Source organism: Conger conger, chromosome 7 (genome assembly GCF_963514075.1).
Source record: "Conger conger chromosome 7, fConCon1.1, whole genome shotgun sequence".
Lineage (NCBI taxonomy): Eukaryota > Metazoa > Chordata > Actinopteri > Anguilliformes > Congridae > Conger > Conger conger.
Genome location: NC_083766.1, coordinates 9,861,395 through 9,884,617, shown reverse-complemented (window position 1 = coordinate 9,884,617; position 23,223 = coordinate 9,861,395). Strand labels below are relative to the sequence as shown.

General features: G+C 42.0%; 2 protein-coding genes across 4 annotated transcripts in view; both read left to right on the top strand.

Annotated features, from left to right (window-relative positions):
• The first annotated feature begins 1,582 nt into the window (after window positions 1-1,582).
• On the top strand, window positions 1,583-16,057 carry LOC133133790 (protein phosphatase 1D-like). 3 transcript variants are annotated; one of them, XR_009709209.1, is made up of 7 exons: window positions 1,583-2,278; window positions 5,494-5,722; window positions 6,712-6,836; window positions 9,850-10,031; window positions 10,124-10,348; window positions 12,960-13,386; window positions 13,457-16,057. XR_009709209.1 is itself a non-coding variant. In XM_061250007.1 (6 exons), exons 1-6 carry the CDS (start codon window positions 1,771-1,773, stop codon window positions 13,314-13,316), a joined length of 1,626 nt encoding a protein of 541 aa, XP_061105991.1. In that variant the 5' UTR covers window positions 1,583-1,770; the 3' UTR covers window positions 13,317-16,057. The 3 variants fall into 3 exon arrangements, 1 of the variants encoding a protein (XP_061105991.1); XR_009709210.1 differs by having other exon boundaries at window positions 12,960-13,732; window positions 13,767-16,057; XM_061250007.1 differs by having other exon boundaries at window positions 12,960-16,057.
• An 847-nt stretch (window positions 16,058-16,904) lies between these two features.
• LOC133132874 (BCAS3 microtubule associated cell migration factor-like) overlaps window positions 16,905-23,223 on the top strand; it is a 288,152-nt gene continuing 281,833 nt past the window's right edge. Inside the window, exons 1-5 of the mRNA XM_061248658.1 lie at window positions 16,905-16,996; window positions 17,884-17,980; window positions 18,742-18,796; window positions 18,914-18,989; window positions 20,913-21,019. Of these exons, the coding sequence (XP_061104642.1) occupies window positions 17,910-17,980; window positions 18,742-18,796; window positions 18,914-18,989; window positions 20,913-21,019 (309 nt within the window). The 5' untranslated portion in view covers window positions 16,905-16,996; window positions 17,884-17,909. The remainder of the gene's footprint in view (window positions 16,997-17,883; window positions 17,981-18,741; window positions 18,797-18,913; window positions 18,990-20,912; window positions 21,020-23,223) is intronic.

Here is a 23,223-nt window from a genome sequence, read left to right as displayed (position 1 = left end):
GGAGGACGTTGTTTGCCTGGTCACCTTTGAACCAGATTGGTCATTTATTTTATTCCGTACAATGATAGTTAGCCCAGTAACCATTACCTGTAGCTAATAGTACTTCATTAAATTGTTGTTAAATCAAGAGTACCGTATAATAATGTGGATAAGGAGAGCTTATTGAACATCAACATCAACAACTCACTGACTATATTTAAGGAAATGCCTTTTTTCAGCAACTAAATGGTTTAAAAAATATCTCTACATGTAAATTGTCTTCGACATTTTTCAGACTTTCAATGAATGTTCTTTTTGGCAATGGTTTATGATAACAGACTATCAAAATTACCTTGTTAAGTGAATACTATTTTGAAACTCAATAAATAAATAAATAAAAAACAGTGGCAAAACTACAATAAACAGAAGCCAGTACGAGATTATTATCTAGCTATATTAAATAATCTGATTGTTCCAACACTTCATACACAATGTTTCACAACTAAAAACGAATTATAAATGTTGCTGTAATATACTGAAGTAGAATTAAATCTGAATCCGAATGTCCAAAATGTACTACTACTACTACTACTACTACTACTACTACTACTAATAATAATAATAATAATAATAATAATAATAATAATAATAATAATAATAATTCATGATAATAAGAATGTAAGCTGTGTGTCAGCATATGATAAATGTCAGCATGTCATGTAAATTACAACATGGTACAATTGCCAGTGTCCCACTCTTTGAATATAATAAAACATTCCAACCACTTTTTGATTACAGCTCATGAACTCCAATCATATACAATGTAAAAGACATCACAGTAATAATTGGCAATTCAATCTGAAATTAAATGTTGTTTCAGCTGCTCCTGAACCTGTGTGTGCATATTATCTCTCTCTCTCGCTCTGTACAGTTTCTTCTGGTTCCTTTGTTTCCTTTTGTTTGTTTGTTTGGTTTTGGGGGGTGGGGCATTGTAATAGAGTCTCTCTCTCTCTCTCTCTCTCTCTCTCTCTCTCTATCAGCTTCATCACAAGAGTTATTAGAGGGCTGGCACTTAACTTAACTCCTACTTGGCACCCTGACAGTGCTATTTTTTCTTCTTTTTCACTATATTTTGCCACTTTATATTTTATCTGGGACAATACCAGAGGCCCCAAATGCAAGCTGAAGAATAATGTAGAATTTTCATAGATGCACAAAATTGTTCCAGACGAGGTGAGTGTTCCTTCTGTGAGTGCGAAGCATCACATGGCATCAATACTGGAGCGAGTAATGACTGTGGTAGACTGAATAAACACGCCACTGACAATATGGTAGGAAACGTTAAATAAATAACTCGTCAAAAATGTATTATCTACTATTATCGCCGCTATTTGTCATACATTGTCACGCTCAGAAAGCTCAGAATGTTCTTTTTGGCAATGGTTTATGAGAACAGACCATCCATTGCAGGAGGTCAAGAAGACCACCGTAATGATATCCAATTACAAGCCATAAAACGTGTCCAAAACTCTATGCCACGCCCCTATCCCTGTGGCGTTGATCGAGCGAAACATTTTGTGGCCAGTGGGCCAACCCTTACAAAACACGGCTCATGTCTTCATTACGTCACGACGTTCCTGGGCACGCTTGGGAACTAGCTAGAAAATAAACAAAAGACGAAACGAGAGAGGTAGCCTTCCCATCTATGCTGGTAAAACTTACAAAATAAAGTACGAATACGAATATTTTGCAGCTACACATTATATTTAGCAGTAGGGGCTCTGAGTAGCCATGGAAAGCACATTATCGGTACGAGTGAGTGTATTCTCAGACCAGGGAGGTAGAAAATATATGGAAGATGTAACCGATGTTGTAGTGGAGCAAGAGCCCAGTGACTATGAGCTCGGAACCGCGGGGACTAAAGTGAACGTCTGTGACTATGCCAGTTACACGCAAGAACACAAGCTTCAAGACCGGACTCCGGGGGGTGTGACTGGTTGTCCTTTGCCCGCCACTATTTCATGGACGCAAAACGAAGAACACAAAAGTAGTTGCATAGATGCAGCAAAACCGATGCTGGACGGAGAGCACACGGCCAATGCTCGACCTCGGAGGTCTGTGGCTTTCTTCGCCGTGTTTGATGGCCACGGGGGCCGAGAAGCGGCGCTTTTCGCTCGGAATCATCTATGGGAGTTCATTAAGAAACAACGAGGATTTTGGTCCAAGGATTACGAAGAAGTATGCGCAGCAATCCGTAAAGGATTCGTTGCTTGCCACCATGCAATGTGGAAAAAGCTGCGTAAGTGGGTTTGTAATACTGTGGGGGATACTTATTCTTTGATCATTTTCATTTGGAAACAATTTGTAGTTTTAAATACGCAAACATCACCCATGTCTTTCGCATGTCTTTACAGATTGCATAATATAAAACAGGAACACACTGCAATATTTGCCAATTAGCTAGGATATCTTTGTTGCTTGTTGGAATGCTGGAATTATGTGATTCGCATTTATATTTGAGGGTCAATACGTATGTATGCAAATTTAGGAGAAAATGTCGGTACAAATCCAGCGGACTAGATTATCTTTGCGTTTGGTGTCGACAGCTAAATTAATCACCCAATCAATTCACCGCTGAGTTGCAGCTCTCAGCTACCTTTTATTGTGCAACGTGTCCGCTGTATCGATCTTGTCTAACAACTGATGTTTTAAAATTGGGCGCCAGAAGAAAACTGGCAGAAAAAAATGTCTACGATCTCTCTCATCCCCAAAGCTGACATTCTGCTTGTGGGCTGCAATGCACTTAGTTCCTGCATTGTTGTGCTAGACATCTATACAGTAGCTCACGTTGGCAATAGTGAAATTATTCTAAATATGTATTTATGATAATGGACAGTTTTAACCAGTTGACAATCCAATTCAAGTATCTTAGGTGGCATTTAGGTGGCACCCTGGTTTGGCGTTTGCTACCGTATCAAAATTAATTCAAGTTCTTCCTGAATGGGTTAATTTGACGGACAACTGCCTGAACCAATTGTGTGGGTGTATGCAAGGAAAGAAAAGAAAAATCCAATCGGCGCGTAGTTAGGGCGTTGCGTCAGAGACTTCACAATCCAGCTGGCGATATAAATCGTGACGTAAATAATGGTTCTAGGAAACTGAATGCAGAAACCACAAGTTTCGAAAGTAACGAAAATGAATGTATTTGTTTTCTAATGTCATTTTCCCGACGTTATTCCATTCCTCTGTGTATGTTCAGGCCTGTGGCATTCCTGACATAGTAAATTGTGTTCAGTGCTGTATTAATTTTTCATGTAGTATTAACACAAATGGTGATATTGGATGCACTATACCAGAGTAATTTCGATTCAGTATCCCCTGACCCAAACATTAGCCTAAATGTCACAAAACAAAAAGTCCAGAGATTTTTTCTGAAAAAGGTTATTTGTACAGAGCGTGAATATTTAGCTAAATTATGATTAATGTAGGGTCTAAATTATTTGACATCTAAGTTTGGGTAAAATCATCTAATCTTTAGATTTAAAAGAAATACTTAAAGAATATATGGTGAAAGATGTTGAATGTTTGGACTGAATGTTTCATACGATTTCACATACCATTTGCTTTCAAATGTTGTCCAGTACTCTGGTGTCATGTTTGGTAAGGAAATGGGGGCTTATTGTTTGCTTGCTTTTCACTTGCCCTTAACCAGGTGGCTTACATCTCTCACATTATTCATAATCCTGCTGGATACTTGCTGAAGCATTTTATGTTAAGTGGATTTCTTAAAGGCTCAACAGCATTCTGCCATCTGGGATCTGAACCTGCACCTCTCTGGTCGAGTCTATTTTTTTATCACACTCTGCCACATTTGCCGATGCTGGGTCACACATTGCATTACATTACATTACAGGCATTTAGCAGACGCTCTTATGCAGACCGGCGTACAATGAGAGCAAATCGAACCCAGGGACAAGTGCGATGAGGACCCTAGAGGAAAGCAGGGTTCCGAGTTTTAGCGTGACCACATAGATTCAGTTTGAACCCTTGAAGAATACATGAACATTCGGTATTTTTGAGGAAGCTCAGCTGGCTGACCTAGCATTTAACATAAGTGTGACCTGGCCATGCTGATGCATAGGCACAGGATGTAGACTCATTGAAATTGTATCCTAATACTTCACTATGAATGGTATCAGGCCGAGCCCTTGGGCCAGAAGTGAAGTCACAGGTAATAATTTATTGAGTGGCAGTGTACAGTGCTACCGTTTTTTCTCCTGTCAGTTAAGCTGCGTCTTTGAGCATAGCCATGTCTTTAGAGAGAATTGTCCAATTGACTGAAAGCCTGTCAGATTAATTCCTTGTAATTACTCATTAGATAACTGCAGGCTGCGTTTTAGTGTACTTTATGCAACTTTAATCTTATTGTTTTTTTTTGGTCTTATTTAATCCAATCGGTGCTCCTGTTAACACTTCTATTAAATGTTTTTGTTTACTGTACATCCTCTATTTTTGAAATCCTTCGTGTGTTTGCTGTTGGAGCATTCTATTATAAAACTGAAAATCTGGACAGTTTTTGACACTACGTCAGGGATTTTGCTAAATGTAACGTACATTGTAGATCTCACCAAGTCAAGAAAATGGCAAAAATGTTTTCAGTGGTCCCTGAGATATGCCAATATGCAATACTTTTACACCATAAAATTGTATAAAAGCTTAATAGAAATGTAGTGCTTGACACTGCGCTGAAAAGTATTTTCGACCGACCTTGCTCACATTGAACCTTGGACCCATAGAAAAAATGTAAAGTTAAAATCCATGTGTCACCTTTGATTTACATTGAAACAAAATGACAATTGGATTCTGGAACAATTGGAACTGACACTTTGATTACTTCTTTCGGCTGATTTTGAGACGTTTACTGTTTTTGTTTTTTAAAGACGAAGAGGGCCATATCTCTGCAACTGCTGGTCCAAATTAAAATGTTATTTTCCACATGTAGCAAAATCCCGGATATAGGGTCAAAATGTGTTTTCAAATGATCAAAATCATTTTCACTCTTATAATAGAATACCCCTTTTGGGGTGTTGCTTGTCTTTGACTATGTAACTTCACTCCCTCCAAATTCCCCAGGACGTGAATGGATATGATCCCCTGTGTCAGTGACCATAGTATTAACCCATTGTGGACTAAGGTGCCCTATAGAAAACCCATAGAAAGGCAGAGGAATCACAATGCATTTCAACGGTCCTGTGTCTTGAAAAACGGTCACATGATCAAATACAACGCTGGTGTCACATCCGTCTGTTAAGGGAGATGTAACGCACAGGTCACATCCGTCTGTTAAGGGAGATGTAACGTGCAGGTCACATCCGTCTGTTAAGGGAGATGTAACATGCAGGTCACATCTCTCTGTTAAGGGAGATGTAACGTGCAGGTCGCATCCGCCAATGTATGTATGTGTGTATGTATGTGTGTGTGCTCCCTCTGAAGCTCGTCTTCCTCCCCCTGTAGCGGAGTGGCCCAAGACCTTCATGGGACTCCCCAGCACGTCAGGCACCACGGCCAGTGTGGTTGTGATCCGGGGGGACTGCATGTTCGTGGCCCACGTCGGGGACTCCGCGGTGGTGCTGGGGGTGCGGGACCCCCCCGCTAAACGCTCGATCCAGGCCGTGGAGGTCACGCAGGACCACAAGCCCGAGCTTCCCAAGGAGAGGCATCGCATCGAGGGCCTGGGCGGCAGGTGAGGAGGCGTACACAGGCTCTGAAATCATATCAGATATAAAACAGTACGGCCACAAATTATGGAAAGACTGCCTTTATAAATAGATTTTGACGATTCATGCAATATTTTACGACAATTTCTCTTTTTGGCAAATTAATTGTCAAATTGAATGAATGCTATATAAACATGAAACAAGAACTGAAATAATTAGCATTGTGTTAAACAAGTAATAATCATTAGACATTCCTTTATATTTGTGGTCCTCACTCCTGGTACTGGAGAGCCGCAGGGTGTGCTGGTTTTTGTTTTCGCCTTAATATCAGCAACCAATTCAGACCCAAGAAACCAGGTGAGGTGAGCTGTGTAATTACCTGCTTTAATTGATCAATTAAGTGCTGAGTAACAACAAAAGCCAGCACACCCTGCGGCTCTCCAAGACCAGGAGTGAGGACCACTGCTTTATGTATTAGTTTATACCTACATAATTGAGCTGTCCAATGTAACTTACTGTTGAAAATGTTATAATTAGCATAAACATTGGCATGTATACTTTATTTAAAATGACCGTTGGTCACATGATGTCATTATCACTCGCGGTTGAGAAGTGATAATGAGAAGCACTCCATAATTTGTGCCGGTGCTATACATACACTCATAGACATGCAGACACTGGATCCACCAGCAGACGTTTGCTCGTCCACAATGAGGTGCTGTCATTCCAGTCAACTGAAACACTCCCAATTCCTTAGCGACAAGCAATTGTGTGCCGCCTTGTTGGACTGCCAGCCACAGTCGAATTCTCTGGATTCCATACCAGCCTATGGCTGTGTTCGAAACCACGTACTAACCACGTACACTCTAAATTTCAGGCTCATTTTCATTGAAATGTAGTGCGAGTAGTACTATTGTACAGGATGCGGTCCTGGATATTGCTTAGAAAAGGCAGCTAAACTAGTGTCTCTGTCTGACTGCCTCCTGTGTCCCCCCCCTGTGCTGACCACCCCCAGTGTGATGAAGAAGTCGGGGGTGAACCGTGTGGTTTGGAAGAGACCCAGGCTGACCCATAACGGTCCGGTCAGGAGGAGCACCGTCATCGACCAGATCCCCTTCCTTGCCGTGGCTCGAGCACTAGGTAAGACGGACTGATCAAATCTGGCCCTGGAATCCAAATCCAGCCCTAGTTTTCTTATCTCCCAGGTAATTTACTCAACAATTAGCGCTACTGATTGGCCAGACTGTCTTCACACCTGACTACTAAGTAAAGGGATGGTGGAAAACCGGCAGTGTTTGGCCCTTGAGGACCATAGTTTGAAGATCCCAGGACTAAAGGCTCAAAATGCCTGACTCTTCCCACTTTCCTCACCAGATTTGGTTTAATATGAACCCTACTCTCCAGCTGCAGAGGGTTTTAAAACACTATCTGCGAAAGGCTCCCTTGTGTGGTGGTTATTAGTTGTTGAATTCCCAATGTTTCCTCTGAGAGAAAGAATGGGAAATGAATGTTCTTTAACATACTTTATGTGGCCTTTACACAAGGGTTTTTCCATTTTAAACTGATGTTAGAATTTTTATATTTCAGTAAGATACAGGCATAAGAGGATAATCTTTAAGGAGAGAGAAAGTAAGATGACATTTATGAGACATATCTTTAGAGAGAGCATTAACCTGAAATAATCGTGTACATTTGCTAGAAATATGCTGTATATCCAATGGGATTCTACATAGTTCTAAATCTTAGCTTTTCTGTGAGAGAGTTCCAGTAAACGTTACTGTTCTTATGATTCTCCTGAGTGAGATTTGGGTCCTGTACCTGTGCCTTGGTGTATCTGAAGCAGGGATCAGCAACTCGTAGTCCTCGAGGGCTGAGAACGGCTGGGTTTCCGCCCTCTCTTTACCGGGGAGTCGAGTGCGAATACTGTCTGGCCGATCGGCAGCACACATTTGTGAGGCGAGAATGAGAAGGTCCTCTCTGCGTCCAGAGTGGTTTTGAGATGTTGAGCTTCAGAGATCTCCAAAGTGAGTGGGCTCCACGCAGATGTGTACGTCTTTCAAATGTAGCTTTTTTTCATACTTTTAAACAGTATTTTTGTATAAAACGTCACACATGTATTTACTGCTCTAACAACTTATTTATTACACTAATTTATTACATTTTTGTCAGTTAGATCCTTGTAATTCTCAGCTCACAAATTACCCAGGCAAAAATCTAATCAGGGCTGGACCTAGACAGCAGTTGAAATGACAGCGCTCCTAAAAGCCTTCCAAAAAAACTTTCAAACTGTTGAGAGTGAAAGCAATAGAGAATGTGGCTGAAGTGCGAGTGTAACTTTTTGTAGGGTGGATTTCAGAAGTGTGTCACTCAGCAGAGCCCCAACAGGAAACCTGCTTGTGTCTGCTAAAGAGACAGTGCTTACTGCTTATCCGGTGCCTTATCAGTTGCTGCCTCTGCGCAATTCTGCCACCTCCGTGAGATGCTCCCCAAACTACTGAGGTGAAATAGCATTGTATAAAACATAGGTTTTGCACATTCATTGTTTGGTGTTATTGGACAGCTGATGTCATGTGAAACAGGTTGGTGTCATTGGCGGTTTGGTACCGTGGACACATTACATTACATTACATTATTGGCATTTGGCAGACGCTCTTATCCAGAGCGACGTACAACAAAGTGCATACCCATAACCAGGGATAAGTTCGCTGAAAGACCCTAGAGGGAAGTACAATTTCAATTGCAGAATAAACATCTTGGAACGCCATTTAAAAATGAACCATAGTTAATTAGCTGTGAGTCAGCAGCCAGCTGTACTACAAAGGTTAACCAGGTTTGTTAGACATACAGTGATAACGGTATAACGATTATTGACGTGACTACTGTTTTGTAATCGGACATCACCTTTATTTGATGATTCATTGTTTTTCTTTGAGCCTTGGGTATATAGGGGGAAATATGGAATGGTTCAAGGAGACTGATTAATACGCCATTAGCTTAGAGCTATTAATTTCTCACAGTTTGAAGTGTACCATATATTGCTGTACTGTGTCATTGATTACATTCCCCTAACCCATGTCCTCTTTGTCTCTCACCACTGCATACCTAGGAGTTTTGGAATCCTAACAAACACAGAACTTGAGATATCTGCACCCCGTTGTCACCAGTGTTGTCACAAGATAAACAGTTGTATCATTGTAGGCTATACAGGCCAGAGGCATGTCTGTGTCTACCAAGATATAGTCAACAGTCTAGAGCCACACTGCTGGTGGACATTTGCTGCTTTTCTATGTATAACTGTTAGCACAAAGGTACGGTTAGCTTTTATTTTGCAGTCAGATAATCGAGATGCCTTTTAATCAGCCCTGTTCCAGTAGTAAGACTACACACACTTCCTTCACCACCCAGATACTTCTGCCCAGGTGCATCTGGGGGGGATTTTTACAGTTGGTGACGCTGACGTGACAAGTGTTCATCAGTGTCAGACCTGTATTCTGGCTCTGGGATTCTGAAATGGTACTGTAAATGGACTGCATTCATACACTCACCGAGCACCTTATGAGGATCATTTTTACTTTATTACACCTACTTATTCATGCGATTATCTAATCAGCCAATTGTGTGGCAGCAGTGCAATGCATACAGTCATGTAGGTACGGGTCAGGAGCTTCAGTTAATGTTCACATCAACCATCAGAATGGGAAAAATTTGATCTTGTGACTTTGAAAAAGAAGTAATAAATACCTAATAAAGTGCTCAGTGAGTGCAAATCCAAAGCACTTTACAATTGATGCATCGCATTCAGCCAGTCACACACACACACACACACACACACACACACACCAATGGAGACTGGCTGCCAGGCTCCAATCAGGCACCTCGTCAGGAGCAATTGGGGCTTAGGTGTCTTGCTCAGGGACACTTCGACACACCCAGGGCGGGATCGAACTGTCAACCCTCCGACTGCCGGACCTCCTGAGCTAATGTGAAACCAATTACAGTGTGTCACACTGACGTGATAAGTTATCATCTATAGGATTCTTACATTGTCATTAGATAGTATGTCATTTCCAGTCAAAGCTGGAGACGGCAGTTGTCCTTCAGCCTCATTCTCCTCCCCGCTGAGCCCCGTTCTCCGCTCTCTCTCTCCGGACAGGGGACCTGTGGAGCTACGACTTCTACAGCGGGGAGTTTGTGGTGTCCCCGGAGCCCGACACCAGCGTGGTCCGGCTGGACCCCAGAAAGCACCGCTACGTGATCCTGGCCAGCGACGGGCTGTGGAACATGGTGCCGCCGCAGGTGGCTGTGACCATGTGCCAGGACCACGACCAAGCCCTGGTGAGTGGGGGCGGTTCCGGCTTCTTCTAGCACCTTCCGCCAGCCCGGAGTCGAGAGAAAAACTGCTTTATTCGTGTTTGCGTTCCCCCCAGGCGCCCTTTGGCGTGTCCTGCGCCCGTCACCTGGTGACCCACGCCCTGCTGCGTTGGCGTCGGCGGATGCTCCGGGCGGATAACACCAGCGTCATCGTCGTCTCTCTGCAGGAGGCAGGGGGCCCGCCGATGCCCGTGCACCACGACGAGCTGATGTTCAACCTCGCCGAGGGGCCCCAGTACGGCATGGCCAGCGGGACACGCTCCAGCACCCCGCTCATAGAGGTGGGCTCAGAACACGAGATGGCACGCATGCATGCATGCACACACACACGCACACACACACGCACACATACGCACATGCACACGCTCGCTCTCACACATACACACACACGCACACACACACACACACACACACACACATACGCACATGCACACGCTCTCTCTCACATACACACACACGCACATGCACACGCTCTCTCTCACACATACACACACACACACCTATACACGCACACACATGCACACATACACGCACTCTTCTGTATCATCACATATATATAAAAAAGTAAAAACTAAAAAAAAAACTCTGACCCTATATTCGCTAAATCAAAAACACGCAGTTCCACAGGGCCACGATGTGAGGACCCTCATCCCTGCATGCACAGCCACAGTGGGCACCATTGTTGTGGGGGCTGTGGAGGAAAGCTCTTCGATTTGTTTGTACACCTGCAGTGCTTTTCAAAGGCCAGCTATTACCTGGTGTTTTTAGGGAGAGATGAGTGAAGGAGAGCAGGCTGGCGGGTGAGGCTTTCTGTGCAGGAGGGAATTTGTTTTGCTTTGATCTGTAAAATTTCCCCTTGGCCGCAGACGCCATTTTGATTATTGTTGAGATGGCTGATTAGGAGTAGGGGCGCACTTAAAGTGCCTTAATGGTGGACATCGCTGTCACTCTTACGCTTTCTGGATCAGGATGCATCATGGGTGATTTTTTCTGTCAGTTGTGTATGAGGGTTCATGACATTCTGTGATATACACTCACCGAGCACTTTATTAGGTGTTCACTTGACTTCTACTGCTGTAGCCTATCCGCTTAGAGTTATGATGCGTTGTGTGTTCAGAGATGCTCTTCTGCATACCACTGTTGTAATGTGTGGTTATTTGCGTAACTGTCACCTTCCTGTCAGCTTTCACCAGTTTGGCTATTCTCCTCTGACGCCTCATTAACAAGGCATTTCTGTCTGTAGAACTGCTGCTTACTGTATTTTTTAAAGTTTTTTGCACCATTCTTTGCCAACTCTAGAGACTAGTGTGTGTGAAAGTCCCAGGAGATCAGCCGTTTCTGAGATATTCAAACCACCCCGTCTGCCACCAACAATCATTCCACGGTCAAAGTCACTTAGGTCACATTGCTTCCACATTCTGATGGTTGATGTGAACATTAACTGAAGCTCCTGACCCGTACCTACATGATTGTAAGCACTGCTGCCACACAATTGCCTGATTACATAATCACATTAATAAGTAGTGTAATTAAGTAAAGATATTCCTAATAAAGTGCTCGGTGAGTGTAGGTGTTGAAACCCTGTAGAGTTGATGTCTCACCGGTTTTCATTCCATTAATATCTTCCAGTTATCTAATAAAAATGGGTCACACTCCTGTTGCTGTTATGAAACCATAAGTGATATAGAAAATGGTGGCCCTCTATTTCTTGAATTGGTTGGGCACCCTTTCTGTGGCAGGCACAACCATGAAACCTTCTAAACCATGTAGCAACTAAGTTTACCCTCTTCTCTCTACAGGTTAAGTGACACACAAAAGCTTTTAGCCTCCGGTGTTACAGTATGTTATGTTTGCCATGTTATTGTAATGAAAAATTCTGAAATCATCTTATGGCAGAGATGCGGTGTGTTGAGTGCTTGCTCGCCAAGAAAATAGTTCTTGCGAGCATTTACACACTACTCTTAAATCTCTGGAATGTGGAAAAATGCCCTCAGAACCTTGTTTTGGGTCAGGCGTGAATCTGGTAAGCCGCTTTTTGTAGAACTTCATTGAGAAACCAATGAAGAAGAAAGACACAATGATGTTGAAACGCTAACACCGTGGTGACCATGGCAACCTAATGCATCTAAAGACCGGAAGCACTGGCACAATTTTTTTAAATAAATAGCTTGGTGTTGGGGTAGTATTGGTGAATTTGGCCTCATTAATATTTCGGTCACAGCTTTTCCGAGCTGTTTTTAAAACGATTTCCCACGTGACATGACGTATTTTGTCACGTGGGACAAAATACGCATAATTATCAGATGACGTTGCTGAATGTTAACACCAAGAGCTGACCACAGGAGGCGAAGGGGGAGGGGGAGGGGTTAGGGACTTTTGGGGGAAAAACTCACTGCTCTTTGTGAACGTTTTGTGGGCATTTTAGATAATAAAACCAGGAAGATAACGCTGATGCACCTGGGCCTTTAATGCAGGTCTTTTAAAGGTAAAATAGGTAATTTTGGACTCCTAATAGTCAAGAAAGGAATTTCAGCAGCAAACAACCTCAAACCACAACACTGTTTATCCCTCCCCCTTCTCTGTAAATGCGCAGATGTGGAAACTCCATTGGCTGTGGCAATTGGAACCAATTTTCAACCAATGAGCTTGAATTATTGTACAGCTGTACAATGTTTTGTGAGTGTCGGTGCGTCAACTGTGTATTTTGAAACCCTAATTTAAGGACTATAAACACAGGCAGAGGGGTGAGTCAACATGTCAGTGAGCCATTTCAATGATAGGAAGGGATTTTAAAACGTGGTCTTGTGACAATGTTTTAACACAAAAATCAATTGTACCTTTAAGTTCTGCAATGGCTCCCTGACTCTCCGCTCTGTTTCCTCCTCTCTGCAGACTCCGGATCTGGAGCTGTCCTGCCCGGGGGGTGAGCGGCTCCCCCCGCTGGAGCGGCAGAACTGTCTGTTCGGGGCCAGCTCGTGGGAGCTCTCGGACCCCCTCGCTCACGGCGGTTTGAGCACTCAGCTGAGCGAGGGCGGGCCCCTGCCCCGCTGCAAACGGACCCTGGAGAGCTCGCAGAGCTCCGGGCTGGCGGGAAAGAGACCGCGTCGAGGCCTCGCCTCTCCTGCCACGCCCCGCCGCAGGAACGCCGAGCGGCTGTCCGTGCGCCGCAGCGGGAGGGGCCACAAGCCCACCCCCAACGTCCCCGCCCTCCTGCAGCAGCACAGAAAAGCGACCGTGTGCGCGTGCTAAAGGTTCCCTCCGACTCACCGTGTGCGCGTGCTAAAGGTTCCGTCTCACTCTCCGTGCGCGCGTGCTGAAGGTTCCCTCTCACTCACTGTGTGCGCACGCTAAAGGTTCCCTCTCACTCACTGTGTGTGCACATGCTAAAGGTTCCCTCTCACTCACTGTTTGTGCACGTGCTAAAGGTTCCCTCTCATTTACTGTGTGCGCGTGCTAAAGGTTCCCTCTCACTCACTGTGTGTGCACATGCTAAAGGTTCCCTCTCACTCACTGTGTGCACATGCTAAAGGTTCCCTCTCACTCACTGTGTGCACATGCTAAAGGTTCCCTCTCATTCACTGTGTGCGCATGCTAAAGGTTCCCTCTCATTCACTGTGTGCATGTGCTAAAGGTTCCCTCTCACTCACTGTGTGCATGTGCTAAAGGTTCCCTCTCACTCACTGTGTGCATGTGCTAAAGGTTCCCTCTCACCTACTGAGCGTAGACTCCCTCCGTATGTGTGTGCTATAGACTCCCTCCGTAAGCATGTGTTATAGGCTCTGGCTGTATGTGTGTGTTATAGGCTCTGGTTGTATGCGTGTGCTATAGACTCCACAATGTGAGCCGCTGTTTGTTTCCCCCTTCCTGCTCATGGTCACAAGTTAGAATTGTACATTATAACATCCAGAATGCATTTAAAACATGTTGCCTTTGGTGCACCACTGTTTTTCATATGTTGTCTTTATACCTTTGTAAGGCATTGTGATAATTTTAGATTTTATTTAATGTAAAAAAGTGATAATTGTGAGTAAGTCTTCAGTCCTGGCAGATGACTAGTCGTTTACAACATCCTGTTTTCTTAAACTGTGGGTATGAAATCTTTGAACTATTTTGTCTTTATTTCTGAGTGAAAATTTTACACTAGCATGTAAATATTTCATTCATAAAAAAAGGATAATACATTTATTAGAAAATACCCAAACTATACACTGAGTGAGCAATATATATTTTTATATTTATATATTTTAATATTTCAAAAGTTCAATGGATGCACCAGTTCAACTCTGGATCATGATCTCAGCAAGTTGATAGAGATTGTCCCTATCTAATATACATTAAGTAATTAATCCCAGAGCTGCACAAATAATGTATTTTGATAATGTGTACAACTGTCAGCATTATGTAATGTAAATTTTTGTCAGTGGAGTATATTGCACATCCATCCTCAAATGAAGGTGCTGCTTTTTAATCAGTGACACATTGTCATACCACAGAGGTGATGGTTGTGCTGACTCAAAGGCCACGAAGCCTTTCGTGGGATCTAAGATAAGATACTATGCCTTTATTGTCAATTACCTTAAAATCCAGCCATTATCATATAAAGGAGAGGGCAGCAGGTATCATTGACACTCTTCCACCCATTTCCTAGAATGCCCCCAGCCCTGGATGTGTGGATAGAACCTGGACAGTAGAGGGTTGGGTGTCCTAGGGTGAAGGTTAAGAGGAATGTGCAGTGCTTCTAAGAAAGATTTGTCAGTGTTGGGAGCACTCCTCTTCACTGTGGTCAACCAGCGGAGCTATTCATTCAGAGTTCACTGCATTGTCCTCACAGGGGAACTGGTACTCTGGACACTATGTCTTCCTCGCTCCTCTTGCTGTTTCTTTTCTGTTAACCAGCAAGCACCTTGTGTGACCCCTAGTGGGGAAATAGGGATACTACACCATCGTTTCTGGAGACGGACGGAAGGTTGCAGGCCCAGCGTGGGGCAGGAGTTCTAGCATTCCAATTAAATTAGCAATTTTCATTTTTGGTTTGTTTTGATTTTGTGTTTGTAATGATGTCATTATGTTCTGTGTGAGGATGGAGGGGAAAGTATGAAATGTGAAATGTACATCAGATGTAGGTGAACCAGACAGTTTGCCTGAATATACTAACCATGTTGAATAGATGTGTTAAATTAATGAAATAACAGCTTCTGGAGCACTGAAATTTTGATATCTTCAGACAGGCCATTTTGAGAAGCTAAATCTTAAATGCAACATTTATTTTATGCCTTATTTCCTGCTCCACAGGCTTGTTAAATGTTAGGTTTTAATAAAGTGGAAGTTTGATCAGAATGTCCCATTCTGGATGCAATAAGATAGGGAGCGGTCTGTTCCAGTGGATATAGGAACGTGAACAAAAACACATATCTTGTAAATCGGTGTTAAGTGATGCTTGCATATGAAACCTATAATCAATACCGTATAGGAATGTGAATGTGCCTCTTGATGAACTGGTGTTTTCGATCATTTTAATTGGTAAAAATATGCATCTTCCTTGAAAAGTTATCCAGATGGATACATGTTATAATATTTATCTGTCACTTGTTAAATGTTTTATTAGTTACAGAAAACGGATGTCTGGTTTTTAAGACCAAAGTGCAATTTGACAGTTGTATTTATTCTTTTCTTTCATTTATATATTTTGTAACAAAGTGACATTGCACACAAAAAAACTAAACAATTAGGATTTGTATTTCAGGGATTTTCAGCATGCACAATCTTGTTTTGTTTGTTTTGAGAAGGTTGTTTTTAGTAGTTTTAGAGGTTTTGTGATGGATTGAGTCATTGGCACAATTGTGGGTTTGTGATATTCTTGCCATTGTGGCCCAGCGTTTGCGATATGTACCAATAATTTGTGCTTGGTGTACAGTCTCAGTGTTGAAAATCATCACGCTCTGAATTTGACTGGATATCAGTATGTTCAATAAACAGATGTTTTCTCTTCATTACATTTTCTCTCCATTGTTGACCCATTGCGAATTCTCTCCTGTAGAATTTCATATAGCTGTGGTACCTAAAACAATTAATATGCTCCAACACCAAACGAAGGATGCGATTCGTATGCTGTCTGATAGCTTGCTAGCACTAGCTAGCATACGAGTTGGATACTCAAGAAGTGATTGAAATTTTAGTGAGGTGTTGTGAGGTTGGTGTGGACATGGAGCAGAGCCCTTCAAAGTGGCATGACTGGTGAAATAAGCCTGCCCTTTTAACGGAATAGCCTACCACTGTACAAAGATGAAAATAATAACAGCAACAACAACTACTAAAAAAATTGCTTAAATTCAGATGTTATATAATATTCCACAGGTGTCTGCAGAAGTTTACTGGACTCTGTGCTTGTCCTCTGATTCTTATGTAATCTTGACGTGTCGACAGTGAACACCGTTTGATGAGTCAAGTTGATTGATTCTAATAATAATTATAAATTAATAGACACGAGTAGCTTACGAACACAAAGGTACAGCTGAGCGTCCGTAAGTAGGCTACTGACTTTTTGCAGGACCAAACTAAACAAATGTTTACGTTTCTGCTTAATTAGAAATATATATTTGCTTATATGATGCTATACGTCACAAACCGACATATTATCCTGTTTAAATTCTAAATTCACAGGAAGGTAATCCAAGTGTTTCCTTAAACCAAGTGGTTAAATGTTACCAAATGTAGCAGGTAGGCCTAAATACAAAGATAACTGACTAAATCCACCTTCTCTTACACTTTCATTGGTTTATTGGTCTGTAACGCCCGCCTTCTTAAGCTACCGATTCGTCGCTTTCAGGCAAAGCGGAACACTCATTGGTTTGTTTGACAGATCCCATGTGTTTATGGAGCACGGCGTTGCAACGCTTTTGAGCCTCAAAACTGGACCACTACCGTTTGGGGTTTGTACCATGACTTTTATGGCAATTTCGAATCACATTATATTAATAATTACATGTTGGGGGCAAAAATGTAGCTACGTGGTGATAAAAAAGCTATAGCTCCAGCACCAAATGAATGACATGATAAGGATGCGATTGTTACGCTGTCTGATAGCTTGCTAGCACTAGCAAGCTGGCGACTAGTTGTGGGTATACTTTAATAGCTACGCGTTTAGTTATTTCTTATTTTGTATTTGGACCCCATAAATGACAGTAACAAAAGCCTCTGGCAGTTTTGCATCACGGTAGCCTTTTTCTAATTATTTAGAGCATTGTAGGGTACTGTCGTAACTGAAAATGTGTGGCTTGTTATTATCTAGCTTGCTGACATGTCACTTTTTAATGTTGCTATTGTGTCTGCTATTATAACTAGCTAGCCTGTTTGGAGTAACCACAAAACGCATATAATTAAGCGAAACTAGGGTGCTTTCCAGTGTACCAGCGTTCTTTTCTTTTCTTTTTCTTTTTTTAAATCACAATTAGAAATGCAAGTTTGATAATCAAGAAGTGATTGACAGATCGGAAAAGAGCATCCTAAACATACTTCTAGCCTACACTTGAAAGTTGATATTCAGTAGCGTTAAAAGACGCTCCTATAGCAAAACAATCCTATAGCTATTGTAGTACAATTAAGCAAAAGTTATTATGCTATGATTGTATTATGTAGGATGCAAGGACAGAATCCGCTCAAAGTGGTTGGAGCACCTTGGCATCTTTTGGTGCAGTGATGGAGTGAGGCTATTAAGTCTTTCTGTATTTACTGAAATGCCACAGTGATAGACCACGGTGTGTTCACTGTCATTGGCCCGTTGTCAAACCTTTCTACTGCGTTGTCACTGTCTCCACAGATACTGTAAGAGACTTGGCGAACACAATGGCGTCGGACTCACCCCGACGTCCCAGCCGCTGTGCCGGCGGAGTAGTGGTGCGAGCGCAAGCCGCGACGTAAGAACACGCTCAGTTATATTCCCACACTGCGCAACAGGGGTTGGATTTCTTTTTAAAAAAAAAATTTTTTTCCCCTCATGCATCTGACCTACAATAGGGCTGAACTTATTTGGGAACCACTGCCATCCGCAATATTTCTGTTCTTTCAAGTTTCCAGATGTATACATTTTTAGAGCGCGAGTAAGAGTTTTAAACAAAATCCTAAATTCTTTGCTTGATTGATGTGCAACGTGTGTAGGAGAAATAGCACTATCGCCTCACAGCAAAGTAGGTGCTGGGTTCGAATCCCGGCCTGGGCCATTCTGTTTGGAGTTTGCATGTTCTCCCTGTGTCTCTGTGGGTTTCCTCCGGGTCCTCCAGTTTCCCACCATACAAGGACACGCAGGTTAGCCACATGTCTGGTTTAAAATGCTATTATTATGCAGTAGATAAGAGCTTATTGTTGGTGGGAGACACTTGTTTGCAGAAATGTTTTCTCATTAATATTTAGGAATATCCGCTCGAGGAAAGCAGCAAGCAAAGCCCTAGAGCAGTGGAAGGGTGATGATGTAGGGTTAAAAAACACTAGAGCTACAAAAATACACCAGAAGTTAAAATAATAATAATAACTAATAATAATAATAATGATCAAATCTTGATATTTTTTGTCCAAACATTTACCCCCCACCCCCCGCCCAAAGTTGAATTCATTATAATTGCCTTTTTCTATTAAGAACTGGATGAGCTGCTGACTGTTATGCTTCTCTGATGTTTTTCAGAGAGCAGACATACATGGAAAGTGTGGTGACATTTCTGCAGGATGTGGTTCCACAGGTAAGAGTGTTGTCATCCCTTTTCTATGCTGCCGAATCTGTCTTTAAATGTACTACTGGCCCATTTTTTTTTTTAACTGTCTACATTTCTGACTTGTCTCTTCCTTCTTAACACCAGGCATATACAGGTGCACCACCAACAGATGAAAAGGAGAAAATTGTTTGGGTCAGATTTGAAAAGGCAGACATCAATGGTAAGGGCTGCGTCCTGCAGAATTATTCAAACTACAAAATTACTCAAACAAATTCAAACTTGAAAAAAATGAAGAAGAAAGTATGTAGTAATACAAGTACTCAGTTGTATTTTAGATTCAATGGAATTAACAACACACAAAAAACACAGAAATGATACAAAAAATATGAGCCACAAATATCCAAGCCCCTGTTTTCTATACTTTGTGCACCATCTCTGAGAGGATGTCTCCTCTAGTCTTTTAGGAGCCTGGTGAGAACTTTGGGGGAGATCTTTGATCATTCCTCCATACAAGTCTAGATCCTTCAAGGTACAATACGTCATTTTGGACTTCTAACAGTCAAGAGAGGAATATCAGCAACAAACACCTTCAAATCACAACTACTGTTCATCCCTCCCCCTTCTCTGTAAAGGCGCTGGTGTTTAAACACCATTGGCTAGGGCATTTAGAACCAATTTTCAACCAATGAGCTTGAGTTATACAATGTTTTGGTACAGAGGGTTGGGCCTACAAATGTATATTTTGAAACCTGAATTTAAGGACTATAAACACAGGCAGGGGGTGAGTCAGCATGTCAGTGAGCCTTTTTCAATGATAGGAAGGGATTTACAATGGTCTTGTAACAATGTTTTAACACAAAAATCTTAGCTATTGTACCTTTAAGGTCTGCACTTATGAACTGCCCTTTCTAATTCAAAGCATGCATTTCTGATCAGGCCCAAGTCTGGAGACTGAGCCATTGCAAAACAGGCTATTTGGTCATTGAACTATTTCCTGGATGATTATGACGTATGCTGAGGATGATTTTATTGGTGAAAGATCCATTTGGCACCAAATTTGAGGTTCCTAAAACAGGGAAGCATTTTGTAATAAAATGCCTTAATACTCGATGGAGTTCACGATCCCATTCCCTTTAACAAGCACCCCCGGTCAAGTAGATGCTAAATAATCCATCAAAGAGATCTACCACCATATTTCACCGTAGGTAAGATTTTAGTTTCAACAAAAACGCCCATTTTCTGACACCAAACACTTTGCTTGTGTGCATGACCAGAAAAATACATTTTGGTCTTATCGGATCATAATACTTGGTTCTAATTGAAGTTCCAATGACATTTAATAAAAAATTAAATACTTATTTTTAATTGCCCTCAATAGAGGCTTTCATGCAACCCTTGCCCTAATTGGCATGCTTCATTTATACAGCCTACTTTGATCATGTTTATCAAGGAGGTGAATCATTTCGGAGGTTATTTTATGCATATATGATGTTTGTGTTGTTCTAGAGATTCATAAATATGTATGCTACCATTTAGTAACATCATCCTTTTGAGGCCTTCTGCTACTGCTGAGAATATTAACAGCTGAAATAGTGCCAGAAGTTTTCTGAATGCAGCTGATGCACTATAAGGAAAAAATCCCTCTATAAATCCCTTTTAAAAATGTACCTTTGGATAACTATGAAAACATAATAATTTTGTACTCCATTTCGTTCATGGTTGTAGTTTTTCTAAATATTTTTTAGGTTACGTAACTGAGCATTCACATACTAAATATTCAGCCTAAAAATCAATACATCGTGTTATAGAATTTTGATCTGCAAATAAAAATACTGTTACACCGTGCCTACAATAGTCACGCAACACATTTTGGTAACAGCACTGTAGTATACAGTAATGGCAACTGTAGGTGATGAATATGGACATTGTCATCAGATTAATTAAGGAAAGGTCACAGCTGGATTATCCACATCAAAGATAGCCTCGGTCAGAGGAAAAATCTAGACCTATATGTCAAAAGCTTCACAAAAAATATGTGTGCTGTATAGAAATCAAGAGGGACGTGTTATCGGATCATTGCTTTTGAACCTTCCCAAAATCCTTGGAAATTCCCGCTTCTCATGCGATGGTTCTCTCTGGACAGACGTGGCTCGCTCGCCGGAGTTCCTGGAGATTCACGGGAACGTCAGCGTCCCGCCTCTCTGCCTCATGATCGGCTACACCGACGGGATGCAGATCTGGAGCATATCCGTGAGTCGCCGCGAGTTCGAGAGCGTCCGAGTCCGCCGTTTACACGTCTGAGTCAGCCCTCAGTCCAGGGTTCACCAAACCTTCAGCGCCCGCCGCACCGCTCAACGAGATGATTCACGTTCCCTGACTCAAATGTGGCGTATCGTGTTTCAAATATTGAAATAACTGCAGTGCCCTCTTAGTCTGGTTCGTGTGAATGTTTGTGGAAGACGTATAGTATGGGTTTAAACATTTATCTCCTGGTCACCTCAAACCCCTGTCGTGAGTCACCAGCTGGTCTTGATCCAACGTTTCTGGGCCACTGCCAAAACTCTGGGGACCCCTAGGAGTCCAGGAGAAGCGGGTTCACAGTAAAGTGGGATATATACAGTATTTCCCTTTTGAGAACATATAGATTTTTTTGTCAATAATACATTTCATTCATTTTTTTACTTAACTTCATAAGATTTAAACTTCATAAATTAGGCATCATGTTTTACATTTGAGACTTCAAATTCAAGCAAAATATTTGTGTAATTTTCCTGAATATTATGTTCATTACAATTTGTAGCAGTATTTATGTTTTTTAGTATTAAATTGTTGTGTAGTTATAGTAGAAATACAGGAGAACCATCATATGTGATCAGATCTTATGCCCATTTGCATCTACTGATGCGTTGAAAAGCTGTGTAATAATGGGTGTAAGATAAAACTGCCAAACATTAACCTTTTTTACAGAGGTGTGTTTTAGGTTGTGTTTTCAAATTTGAAAGGGCCTTGAGGTGATAAAGTCGTAAGGTCTGGGAGTACAGGGAGAAGTGCTCTGTGCTCTGATGCTGGAGCACAAGGTCATGCCTGGTTTCTGGAACATTCCTCTGCAGCTTGTTGTGGGCCTTATTTAGTCCCCACTGTATCTAGATGGCCAGGTACACTTCTCCTCGGGGGTTTGCCCACCTCACCATGGCATTTCTATTCACCATATTTGCTTGATGTGTATCACATCACAAATAATAATTTGTGACACAGGCCAAAGCAGCCTATCCAGTTGTATTTTCCCTCTCAAAATTAAATTACACGCATAGTATTACTTGTGGTTCTGTGTGACTTTGAATGAACGGTCACTGATTACTATTTTTCCTTTTGGTGTTTTCCACGCATTTTAACACCCAGTGGTAAATAAGGTATGATGTTTCTCTAACATATAAGTCTGGTTTCTGACAGTACTTGTTCACAAAATGTCATATTCTATTCGATAATTAATATTACTGTATCATATATATTTTACAGAATGGTTTGAGGCCAATGTTACTGCATTAGAAACAATGGTATAGTACAGCCATCGTCAAATCTGGCCCTGCTTTTCTTTTCTCCCAGGTGATTAGTTGAAAGATTAGTATTACTGATTTGCCAGACTGTCTTCACCCCCCGGTAAAGGGAGGCTGGAAAACCAGCAGTTCTTGGACCACAAGGACCGTGTTTTGTTGATCCCTGGTAATAGTGTACAGTATTATCTGTGATGATGGTGTGAGCTGCAATTCTCATGTAAATCCTCTAGGTGTCACTCAAGGCAAAGGGGTGAATATAGGTTGTGCAACATGTTAGTGACTAGCCATGGCGCATCACATGTACGGTGTGAGTTTTAAAGGTACTCGGTTTTAAGTACGGTTGTGAGAAATAAATCTGTAGTGACACAAACGCGATTAGTAAGGCAAGGATATGATGACAGACACGCAGGCGGCATCCGGCGCTCCAAGACCCTCCATTACGGAGCGGGCGGGAAACGACATGCGGCAGATTGAATAATATATGGGGGTTCATGGAGGTGGCAGCCATGACACTATTTTTGTCTTCGGCATGTGTGCCCCCTCCCCATCTAACAATTACGTGCGAATGGAAAAATGTATCTCATGTGCTGTATTCATGAGGGCTTTTGTAGAAAAACAGGGTTCTCGGATCAGTTTTGTTGAGTTATAAGAAATTAATTGTGGGTTTGGTACCTTTGTTTGGACTGTGGAGTTTGACTGTTCTCAGATCAGTGTTGTTGAGTTGTACACATGGACGTGGTCTGGTACCTTTGTTTGGACTGCGGAGTATGACTGTTCTCCGATCAGTGTTGTTGAGTTATAAACATAGATGTGGGTCTGGTACCTTTGTTTGGACAGTGGAGTGTAACTGTTCTCAGATCAGCTCAGGCAACTAGAAAGTTTCCGGACCTGCCAGCATCA

What these genes read in the sequence shown, in the direction of transcription:
- LOC133133790 (XM_061250007.1), top strand. Translation starts at nt 1,771, where the DNA reads ATGGAAAGCACATTATCGGTACGAGTGAGTGTATTCTCAGACCAGGGA. An exon ending in TGCAATGTGGAAAAAGCTGC is followed by an intron (nt 2,279 to 5,493) that starts GTAAGTGGGTTT and finishes CTCCCCCTGTAG; the next exon opens with CGGAGTGGCCCAAGACCTTC. An exon ending in TGCCGTGGCTCGAGCACTAG is followed by an intron (nt 6,837 to 9,849) that starts GTAAGACGGACT and finishes CTCTCCGGACAG; the next exon opens with GGGACCTGTGGAGCTACGAC.